Below are 12,118 nucleotides of genomic sequence, written 5' to 3'. Positions count from 1 at the left end.
AAATTCCTTGTTTTCAGCAGGATTTGAACTCAAACCCTCTAAAATAGGGTTGCCAAATTTTTCTTTCTTAATATTTTTTTAAACATGATTTTCAAACAAAAAAGTAAAAAAGGGATGCACAAAAAAAAGCAACACGACAAAAGGTGACACACTAACTCAAAGACAAAATGTAATAATACTTGCTTGCAAAGTCACAAACAATTTATAGATAGATAGATATAGATATAGAGAGAGATAGATATAGATATATATATATATATATATAGATATATAGATATATAGATAGATATAGATATATAGATATAGATATAGATATAGATATAGATATAGATATATAGATAGATATAGATATATAGATATAGATATAGATATAGATATAGATATAGATATATAGATAGATATAGATATATAGATATAGATATAGATATAGATATAGATATAGATATAGATATAGATATATAGATAGATATAGATATAGATATATAGATATAGATATATAGATATAGATATATAGATATAGATAGATAGATAGATAGATAGATAGATAGATAGATAGATAGATAGATAGATAGATAGATAGATAAATAGATAGATAGATAGATAGATGGAGATATAGATATAGAGATAGATAGATAGATATGTATAGAGATAGATAGTTAGATATAGATATATAGTAGGTATAAAAAAAATAACAACCTATGCTATGTAATGTGTTTTAATTCATGGGTATTACAAGGAAAGGATGAACTAAATAAGACCAGCAAGATCCTGTTTCTGGTTTTAAAAATTTAATACAATTCTAGGTGGATGCTTCTTGAATGAACTAAAGAATTGTAATGACACTCTGATGTTATCTAGATCCTTTACATTGATTCCCTTGAACTGCCTTTTTCACCTTATTCAACAAAACACAAATGTAATTTGATACTGATGCATATTTAATTAATAAGAACAAGATGGTAACCCACTGGTAGTCTTTGCACTTATTAAAAATAATTTCTAATTATTTCTAAATTAGTTTTTATTTATCAGTTTTATTCTTTAATTTCTTTTTTTTTTTTTTTTTTGAATAGTTGATGTGTATCATCTTTATAATGATACTAGGATAACATCAACATAAAAGTTTCTTTTTTTAATGTTTTCAAAGTTTATATCAAGTCATTCTGTCTGTCTGGTAAAAAAACTTGTACGTTATTTGTCCAACACCCAATCTCGGATCAAGCTGAAAATTTACACAATTATTTCTTTTACCTGGCAACACAAGAATCAATAAAAATATTAACCAATTAGTTAATTAACTATTGGTAATTAATTATTTTGTTTGGTATCTCGAAAAAGAGAAAGAAATATTACTTGACTGAAGTGGTGGTATAAGCTTAATTAGTCCCCTTTATAGGTTGCTGCTCAAAATTGAAACAAACAATATATAACTATACAATCTCCTCTAGTCCTTAGTACCTCACTAGCAGAGTGGTTAGCACTGAGGACAAATTCAAATTCAGACTGTTCCCTTTTTTTTTTTTTTTTGTTAAATGCTTTTCCTTTCTTTCCTCCCTTCCCCCAGCTCCCATTATCCCAACTGGTCCAGTGATAGGATCATAGTGTAGTGAGAAAGCTAAAAGCAGGAAATAGCGCTAAACGAAAACAATTGGTAACAAAATATTTTTAATCCCACAGATTTATTGTTTTACATTGTTTTTAGGTTATGTTATGTTTCTTTTTTTTTTGTTTTTTCCATTGATCTTACTGGCAGCATTTAAGATTTTGTGATACATTTAATTAGAGTACATTACTATTTCTTAAGGGAAAAAAATCATTCACGATATGTTTTGGGGATAAAATATATAGTTAGGATATGTTGAATAAGTGGTTTAAATTAAATGGCATGATGATATTTAAATTGAGTACATTTAGATTTACTTTAATGAATTTTTTGCTAAAATCTTTTGTTGATAGTTGCTACTAGAACACCTAGAGTGCCTAGTTTCCCGTCACGAACGGTCTCTCAGGATGACAGTGGTCAAGCGGCAAGCCTCCTCTCCAGCTGGAGTGTCCAGTGAAGTGGAAGTGCTCAAAGCCCTTAAGTCTCTCTTTGAGCACCACAAGGCTCTGGATGAGAAGGTGCGAGAACGACTTAGAGTTGCCTTAGAAAGAGTGGCCCAGCTGGAAGAGGAGCTAGCTAGTGCCAATCAAGAGGTTAGTAGGAGATAGTTAATACCAGTCAAGAAGCTAGCTTATAGTATTTAAGAGCAATGAATTCTGCCTTATGTTAGCTTATTTGTCAGTCTGTTATCTACTGCTCAATGCAGTCACATATCACATATTTTCAATCATTTAGCAGCTGTTGTGAGAGTAGAGATCTTTTTGAAGTTTATTGGTTGCCTAACACAAGTTATTTTAATGAAACCTAATTCATTGAAAAATTGGAAATGCTGAATAAGTAATATAGACTAAGACTAAGACTGCTTTATTGATCCTTACGGAAATTTGTTGTGATTACAAGGACTCGTTTCTCATATAAAGACAACACAACAGAAAAATACACATAAATACAACAGACAACATAAATAGTTCATTCAGCGACTACACACAGGTATCTTGGTGCATTTCATGTTCCCTGATCAATGAGTGGCGGTGATAGAGTCTGACCGAGTGAGGTACGAACGAGTTTTTGTACCGCTCCGTTCTTGTTTTGATTGACAGCAGTCGCCCACTTCGTGATGACCTGGCATAGTTCTGATTGAGCGGGTGGCCGTTGTCTTCCAAGATTTTTTCGATTTTTCTTAGGCACGTTTGTTCAAAAAGTTCCTTTAAATGTGGTAATGTTGTGAGTGTAATTTTTTATGCTTTTTTAATGATGTTTTCTAGACGTTGCAACAGTTTAGATGAGGGGTTGCCTTGCCAACAACTTATTCCGTATGTTAGCAGATTTTGTACAGTCGCGCCGTAAAATGTCTCAAGGATCTTCTTGTTTAATTTAAAACTGTTGAGTTTGTATAGAAAAAAGAGTCGCTGGGCTGTTTTCTTTGTCAGAGTTCCAAGGTGGTCTTCCTATGAAAGCTTGTTGTTGATGATAACGCCTAGATATTTATATGTCTTTACTTGTTCTATAGATGTAGTGTTTATTTGCAGTTCACGTATAGTTTGTTTTTTCTTTCTAAAATCTATTATAAGTTCTTTAGTTTTTGTTACATTCAGTTCTAGAAAGTTGTCGGTGCACCAGTTTGTAAACTCTTCTATCGAGCTTCGATACTGAGTTTCGTCTCCTGAAATAAGACCGACTATGGCAGTATCATCAGCGAATTTAATGAGTTTAACTGAGTCATAGATGCTTCTTATGTCATTAGTGTAAAGAGTGTATAGTACAGGAGAAAGTACAGAAGGAGAAAGACCTAATCATTCCTCAGAGCTAACAGTTCTCAATCATATGTAATTTTTTTTATCAATATCTTAGGCATGAGATTCAATACAGAATTTTTTTTCATCAGTGCTTATAATTAGAATATACCTTTTCAATCCAAACTGCTGCAGTTTCTTTGGTGTCTGGCGTCCTTATTTTCAGTCTTTCTCTTTGTAACTATCTTTTTTTTTTTTTTAACTGTTGTTAGTCTAATTATAGCCAGCACAAAAAAAATGCTTTTTTTCATTAAACTTGAAATATAAACAATGAACTGAAACAATTGTGAAAAGACCAACACATTTTATCCCCCCTATGCTTTTAATCCTTGCTACTGCTATCTTCATGTTGAAAACTAAATAATTAACTTGTGCATAGATTTAGGAAAATTTGTTTTTTGGTACTAGCCAGTCAGGCTATTAACTACTGAATATTACTTGCTCACAGACATTTTAAGTAGCTGACAAATATTCCCATCTATGTAACGTGAACTAAACCAGATATCTCCTTTAAATACTCAAAGCAAGTCACCTGGGGTGCACAGGGTCTTTCAGTTTTATCTTGTCAGAGAGCGTTCTTTATCAGTATACAAAAGAACTGTACTTTTTTTGCACATAGGCTTCTGGCTGGTTTTCCAAGTGTTAAACTGGGATACTCAGTGAAGCATGACTAATGAAGTGAAGGCAAGCTTGTTATTGGAGTCGTGGAAATTGTGCTAAATATTTAACTACTTTATGTTTGGTTCAGCTGGATCCAAGCCTGTCCACAAGAAAAGTCATTACTTTAAAATGTCTCTGGATTGCTTTACTCAATACAGTCTATCTAATAACATCTTGCAGACTGGTAACAAATCCTACGTTTACAATGTCGGTACTTGAAGAATTTAGTTTTCTATCACATCAGTTGCTCCTTTTCCCAAAGTCTCACTTTCTGACACCTTCATCTGGCTGCTAAGATGAGAAGTATTGATTTTTTTCTTTAGTCCTTTAACTGGCAACTTGATACAGAACTCAGCATAATAGAACTGCTCTAACTAGTAAGCTGTTCAATTAGATGACTCAATGATTTCTGAAAGTAAAAGCCTTTGAATTAAACCTTTTATTGATCAATCTATTTTTGTTGCTGTTGTTTAAATGAATTACAAATTATACCTGAGATCTCACCTGAGAATATGAACATTTCTTTTGTTCGTTTTATTTCAGTTGTTCACATTCCGAGAACAGGCGACTAAGTCTCGCCACTCAAGCGGCAGCGCGGAGGACATCAAGTCTAACCGTACTGACTCAACGAGTCAGGCAGATGCTGACTCACGCGAGTCTTCCACTACCACATCAGGCCTTCCCAAGGTATGTGCATGTTATATAAGTAAGGGTTAAACTTCTAGACCTCCATAGAACTAGTTGATTACAGTCATTGCTAACTTTGAAACATGTTTCTTTAGGCAATACATTCAAGGACGTTACATTGAAGAAACTTCCACGGTCATAAAAGATTGGACTCATTTAGCAGTTTCTCTGTTGTGCTCATTTATTTTTCTGCTGTAATATGTATTTATTTTGTTTCACCTTTCAGAGGTTATCAAATGGCTCCATTGAACCAGACTCTGAAATGGGTCGAGTAATGGACCTGCAAGAGACAGTAGAGAAGCAGAACACAGAGTTGACGTCTGCCAGGACCAAGATCTTGGAGCTGAACAACAAACTGACAGAGCTGGATGAGAGCTTCACCACCAGTCAGAAGGAGTTGGCCAAAGCACAAGAAGCTGTCAACAAGCTCCAGAGAGACCTTAGAGAGGTATGTCTCATCCTTTAGGATTAATGTCAGAAATATATAACTTGATGCAACATGGACTCATTTAATACCCCCAGTCCTTTGAAAGTTCAATATTGAACAGTGGGCTCAACTAAAAGGATTTGTTTTCTTTTTGATTGTGTGAGATTAATTTTTTTTAACAGTCCCAGGCCCAGAAAGAAGATCAAGAAGAGCGGATAGCTACACTGGAGAAACGTTACCTTAATGCCCAGAGAGAGTCTACTTCTGTACATGATCTCAATGACAAGTTGGAAGCTGAAGTTCAAACAAAAGAAGCCAGTTTAAAGAGTGTAAGTCAATTACTTGGTGAAACTCAGTTTAGCTTACCTAGAATCTTATCTACAAATACTATAAAATAAATGCTATGTTAATGTAGGTATCCTCTAGTGCTACGTGTTCAAATAATCAAATTATAATGTCAAAGTTCAGTTTCTACATTTCCCTACTTAGAGGCAGATAGAGTTCAACTGTTTTTATGACCAACGGTTTGTAAGTCTGTAAGGTCATGTCTGACCCAATTTTTCTAACAGATGTCAAACTGAGAGGGCTCTCTGGATCTCTGCCTGGTCATCTAGTATGTGCACTAGATTGTCGTCTCGATGGTCCCTGGTTCAATTTCTGCCCATTTCTATCACCGACGTTCTGTAGATGTAATAGTCTTAAAATCGGAAAAAATGACCAAAATATGTAAAACAAAGTAATAGTTCAAAGGTTACATTAAGGCTTGATATATATAGATAGATATATATATTGTATGATCTAAAGGAAATACTAGAAAAGAAAAGCTATTTTTTAATGGCACGGAGTTTGACAAAAAGAAACAATATATACTTTTTAAAAAAAGCTTAATAGAAATTTTTTTCTTTCAAGGCGGAAGAAAAAATGCGAAGCTTGCAAGAGAAAGTTGAACATCTTGAGCAGAAATTAGCCCAATCTTTGAAGAAAGTTGAGGCTATGCCTTCCATAGAAGCTGAACTGCAGCAGAGATTAGAAGCACTAAGTCAGGTATATTTCTGGCATGCAGTTTACTTTAGATATTCTTTTTTTGTTTTTTAAAGTTACTTTTATTTGAAAGATTTCTTTATCGGCATATCTGTTTGTACTCATAGCGTGTACAAGTTATTTATGAACCATTTGTTGAAAGGAATGTTTGTCAAGTGTGTACTTTATCTCTACATAGGCTGAAGAACAGCATGGATCTACAGCAGAAAGAATCATGAATTTAGAGCAAGCATTACATGATAAGGAATCAGAATTACTCAGAGTAAGTCTCAAACTTTATTTCATAATGATAGTACCAATTGAAGATTACATAATTTATGGGGAAAATTTTAACAATTGTTCATGTCTCGAAGACAAGCCTTATTATTATTATTGTTCATGTACATATATTCATTAATTAAATTGCAGTCTCACGAAATAGAACTAATATATTTTTAAACAACGCCTTTTTCAATTTCATCGATGATATTTTAAACATAAATAATGTATTACTACAACTATTGGTGGTTTTATAATGATTGATCTCCATACTCTAGTAGTATTTCTTTCTGTATGATTAAAGACCAACATGTTTTCTCATTGCAGTCTCGCCAGAGAGAGAAGATGAATGAAGAGCACAATGTCAGACTTTCCACCACAGTTGATAGGTTGCTGACTGAGTCCAACGAGCGTCTCCAGTTGCACCTGAAGGAGAGAATGGCAGCTTTAGAAGACAAGAACCAGCTGACTGCCGAGTTACAGAGGATTACTAAAATTTTGGATGACACTCAGCAAGAAAAGGTAAAGAATGAGAGGATCAAGGAAAGTCTTAGTTATCCTAGCTTAAGTGCAGCTGCTATTTCAAAATATTAACTACCTTGAATGGGCCTTTCCTGGTCAGCCATTTCTTAACCTGCTTTTCATATTCAGTATTTGAAACAATTTAGATTAAATTTAGATTAAATTATTCCAGCTTGTCGCAGTTGTTTGTTTTGATTGATATCTATGAAATTAAGTAGTATAAACTAAGTCTGTCTGTTTTGAAACTATAGGAGCGGATCAATGATGATTTGCTAAGATACAGAAAAGAGGTGGAAACACTTCGTATGCAGATGGAACAGTTGATGAGGTATTAGTTATTACTACTGATGAAGCATAATTGAGATGTTATTGTAGATGCAGTTGTGTTTGTCAAAGATATATGAAGCTTTAAGTATATGTTGTTTCTATCAGAGCTGGCTATGCCTTTGAAGATAATGTGTCTCGGCGACGACATCGAGGGAGAGAGCAAGCATTGACAGATGATCCAACCAAGGTTTAGAAATCTTTTTTGAATCAATACTAGTTTTTTGTTTTGTTTTTTAACTTTTACTGAATTCTTTTGATTGAAGAGAGTGGACATACTTGTAAAAGGAAAACAAATTCAGTTACTTTATGATACAATTATTTGAAGCTTTTTCTTTACCATGTATTATAAAAAAAAAACGTTTTGAAAAGCATACGAAAAGAGAAAATGAAGATGTACAATAAATTAATGATACAAACTGAAATGAAAGCAATAATGTTGTTGAATCAAGTAAGAAAACATTAATTTAAGAAAGAGAGAATATTAAAGTTAATTCATTTCTGTTGCCAATGACGAACAAGAGCGATTGCCTTTATTTTCTCCCCCACTAAATGCGTACTAGACAGTTTAAAATAGTAAATAGTAGTGGCTAGGGTAACAAAGAAATGAATCGTGACCTTTAAGCCTCATAAGACTGTAATAAATGAACGTTTTCTTTAGGTGAATACACTCAATGAACAAGAGTGGGAAAAGATTCAGCAAGCTCATGTGTTGGCTAATGTGGCACATGCCTTTGATACCAGTGATACAGAGGGTACAGATGACAGTGAGTCTTTATTTGGGGCTGTGGATCTGCTCTCCCCATCAGGTCACACTGGAGCTCAGACCCTGGCTATCATGCTTCAAGAACAACTTGATGCCATTAATAATGAAATCAGGTCATTACATTCATGCTATCTCTAACATTGAAGTTATAATCAATTTGAAAATATTTAAAATGAAGCTATGATTCAGATGTATGTTAAAATAGATGTAGATACCTAATACTTTTTCCTAAGCTATATAGTTCAAACAAAAAAAATCTAAAAGTTTTTCTGGGTTTCATCTGTTAGCTGCATATACCATATTAGTATTTTTTTAATTATGTATGTTAAAGAATTTGTGGTTTTAGACAAGCATTATTTATTAGTCTCTATCATTTTATATTTTTCCATTTCTGTGTACACTTCCAAAGTAGGGTCATTAAACTTCATTGATGTATCTCTACATCTATTTATTGTCATGTAAAACAAGGTAAAGTAGCAGAAAGAATATCAACTAATCATAAAACACAACTTGAAAACTTCTGAACATTCATTTGAAATTATTCATTTAGTTATCCTAGTTAGACTCCCTGTCCATCTTGCAGTGGTTTGTGGTCACTCTATTGTCATTACAGCTCTGGTTTGGTGGGCATTTAAAAAGTCTTACAATAAAAAAAAATTCTATTTGATGAACAAAAATTTTAAAAGTTTTGTATGTGATAATATATATATATATATCTCCTCAGCATGTTGTTAGTACTGGTAAATCCAAGAAAAATATTTCCCATTTGTAACAGTTGTCTAGGATTGACTCATTCTTCATCTATTATTACAGGTTAATCCAGGAAGAGAAGGAGAGTACAGAACAGAGAGCAGATGAGCTGGAGATAAGGGTAGGCAGTGGTAGTTTGGATACTTTACCTGGGAGATGGCGGGGCTATGAGCGCTCAGCATCACCACCAGCTAGTGGTCGCTCAACCCCTACCCACCCCCGATCCTCTTACCAATCCAGAGATTCGTTACAGAAATACCACACTGTAAGTTGCAGGCTTGGGATGTCCTTTGCACTCTGTGTTAGAGGCATTCTGCAGAAGAGGAGAAACCTGTTAATATTTCCGTTTCTTAAATCTGAATATTTTTTTTAAAGCCATATAAATAACAAATAGTTCACCTTTAAAATGTACTCACTGAAATGTTTATAAATTTAAATTATTTTTCCCCAAAATTCATTAGTAGTCAAGTATTAAGCTCTTAAGAAAATCAATTAGATTTCATTTAAGTAGTTTAGTTACATTCTTAGTACTTTTCTGAAAATCAGTTCAATGAAAATAAAGACAGTAAATACTCAATATTATTGTAGAATGTCTTTTTGCTGTCAAATCCTGCTCTCTCGGAATTATAAAGCTTTCAATAAAACATTGTAATTGATAAGTTTCTAAATAAATCATAGTCTGGGAAGAACATTTCTACACTTGATAGTAACAAACACTTCAATTTTACAACTTAGTAACCAAGAATTAAAAAAAAAATTAATTGATTAAAACTCCTTTGAAGAGTACATTGTGTGATTGTGAATGTAACTATTAGCATCTCATACATGTAAAAATTGGTTAACTTGATACTAGCATTGGTTCCTAATGCGTTCTGAGTTCTCCTCCCCTGCAGTTGGTCATTGATGTTGTAACCTCTTGCCTGCCTGCATCACTCTTAGTACCAGTTTGATTTACATACATTTTGATTTGGACACTTGAAGTTTGAATCTCAGTTCTATTTTTGCTTGCAGTTTGGTTAGCCATTTACACTTGTCTCACGACACAGTCATATTCTACTAATGTTTTTTTTTCTTTGTATTGATTATTTGATGTTGTGGAATTTGTTTCTTAATACCAGACATGTTGTTTTATGCTCTGACTACTAATGACTTATTGTGTAACAGTGTTTTTGTCCTAAGTTAAAGACTGTAATTAGCAAAACACCATTGCTTTATTCTGAATTAGATGCTGCCCTGCTTATGTAAGATACATAAGTTGTAGAACACAATTTTAAAAAATATGGCACATGAAAGGCTATAGGCTGAGCTGCCCATCTCTATATTTTTAGTGTGATTTTTCATATTTTTAAATAATTGCAATTTAAAATTGTATGAGACATTTAAATACACAATGGATGTAACAGTTTTAGATAGCTCTTCTTTCACAGACCCATTAATGTGAACAGGCACAATTTACTTAGAATATGTTAGTCCATCTTTAAACATACTCATTCATTAGTGTAATTAACTTTAGGGTAATTAACTAGAAAGAGAAAAAAATTAACTATTGAATAAAATGAAAAAGTACTTGAAATTTTATTTAATTATTTATGTTTGTTCAAACATTTTCAAGTTCAGATGTCTGATTTGTTCAAATATTTATTAGTTCAGATGTCTGATTTCTTTAAAAAAAAATGTGTTCAGCAGTGAACTTGTATTTTTCAAAGTCTACTTCACCCATTTTTTGTTATTACTCAGTCTCATTTGTCCAAATCCTCAACCCACTTTGTCTCATGTCAAACCTTCTTTAGAAATTATCATTAGTAAAAATGTACATTGAGATTGAGTCAATTTTGTGTTTGAATACTATTCTTCTTTTTCTTGGACACTCAGATGTTTCTTTTATTTCTTTATAAATAAGGCCTACACCATTTAGTGCACACACTGGTATAAATCTCTTGCAGTTTTCTTTCATAGGATTCAAACTTTAAAAGAATAAGTTATAAAAGGACATATAGTGAACATTACATTGGTTTCATAAGCTAAGTAATTATGTGTTTTTTTTCCATTGTTGACCATTTGGTTGCTTTTAAATAACATTACCAAACTTTAGTACCTTTTTTTTCCTTCAAAGTTGGCAGCTCGTAAACAAATTTAATATCAGTTAACCTGTACTCTAAAGCCTGGTAGAGGATTTTCAAAAAATCTAATGCATGATGTTGTATGTTTTCATGAATTTGAATCACATATTTGATATTAATATTGAAGTTGCACTTTCACTGTTCATATATTATTAAAACTTGTTTTCATTCCTTTAAGTTTATGTACATTCACTGTTAATAGTATTATTAAAACATATTTCATTCCTTTAAGTGTATGTAGATCACCTACACCTAGCATACAGTTTTATTTTCTTTTTAGAATATTCAGGCAACTATTTACTGCTTTGTCAATTGATTACAAATCTCATAAATCATTCTTGGCTTCAGTGGCTACATAAAGAAGGGATTTACAAAAAATATGGTTAATAGAAAAGAAATAAAACAAAATTAACTTTGAAGGATTTAAAAGAACAAAATGTGGGGAAAAAATCATTTTAAGAAATATTGTTTTTTAGCTTTTGTTTAAGTAACATATTGCTGTGGAAAAAACAACATTATCTTGAATAACCTTTGTAACCACCAGAAACTTCTCTACATGCATATTTGATTGTTGTCACTGAACTAAGAATGCAAACTCTATATTCAAGTGACTGCTAACTGTCCAAGTGTTTGTATGATCCATTTGATTGTTTCAGGCGCCTGCTGGTATGACTGCACAAATGTACACATACTCTTCTTCCAGTCCTCAACTAGCCACAGCAGCTGATTCTAGTCCTTCTGGTCAACAGGTAAGCAAATTTAAAAATAATGTGTATTTATCTCCCTTTTAGACAGTGACAATAAATACTACAATTTGTAATGGATATTTCATGTCTTTGAACCCCCACAGCAATATAGCCGTGATGACAGCTCCATCAATTCCAAAGAAGAATCTAGACAAATAAAATGTGAGTCAAGTCCTCCAACACCTCGGGCTCTAAGACTTGAAAGAGTGGCAGCAGCACTAGCTAAAAGTCCTGAAGAAAGTATTAGGTAAAAGGCTTGTCTCATCAAACTTGAACATTAAAATAGATACTGTGTGTATTAACCATTTGAGGAAACAGTGAAAAGGATTCACATAAGCACTAAAAGTGTATTTCAACTCCACAACTATGTTCCATATGTAGCCTTGTCGTTAAAAACTCATCTTATTTATTTTTTGTTTAT

The 12,118-nt window shown here is 32.8% G+C and overlaps 1 protein-coding gene across 4 annotated transcripts in view; it reads left to right on the top strand.

Annotated features, from left to right (window-relative positions):
- Window positions 1-12,118, top strand: part of LOC106069900 (liprin-alpha-1-like) — a 51,314-nt gene that overhangs the window by 22,649 nt on the left and 16,547 nt on the right. For 3 of the 4 annotated variants that reach the window (XM_013229672.2, XM_013229671.2, XM_013229674.2), the window contains exons 3-15: window positions 1,957-2,196; window positions 4,600-4,743; window positions 4,970-5,191; window positions 5,353-5,499; window positions 6,080-6,214; window positions 6,390-6,473; window positions 6,797-6,991; window positions 7,243-7,319; window positions 7,424-7,505; window positions 7,977-8,194; window positions 8,895-9,096; window positions 11,608-11,700; window positions 11,802-11,944. In XM_013229672.2, the coding sequence (XP_013085126.2) occupies window positions 1,957-2,196; window positions 4,600-4,743; window positions 4,970-5,191; window positions 5,353-5,499; window positions 6,080-6,214; window positions 6,390-6,473; window positions 6,797-6,991; window positions 7,243-7,319; window positions 7,424-7,505; window positions 7,977-8,194; window positions 8,895-9,096; window positions 11,608-11,700; window positions 11,802-11,944 (1,982 nt within the window). The remainder of the gene's footprint in view (window positions 1-1,956; window positions 2,197-4,599; window positions 4,744-4,969; window positions 5,192-5,352; window positions 5,500-6,079; window positions 6,215-6,389; window positions 6,474-6,796; window positions 6,992-7,242; window positions 7,320-7,423; window positions 7,506-7,976; window positions 8,195-8,894; window positions 9,097-11,607; window positions 11,701-11,801; window positions 11,945-12,118) is intronic. The other variant, XM_013229673.2, reaches the window with a different exon arrangement.

This window comes from Biomphalaria glabrata, chromosome 10 (assembly GCF_947242115.1).
Source record: "Biomphalaria glabrata chromosome 10, xgBioGlab47.1, whole genome shotgun sequence".
NCBI classification, from domain to species: domain Eukaryota; kingdom Metazoa; phylum Mollusca; class Gastropoda; family Planorbidae; genus Biomphalaria; species Biomphalaria glabrata.
This window is presented reverse-complemented; position numbering and strand designations above follow the sequence as displayed.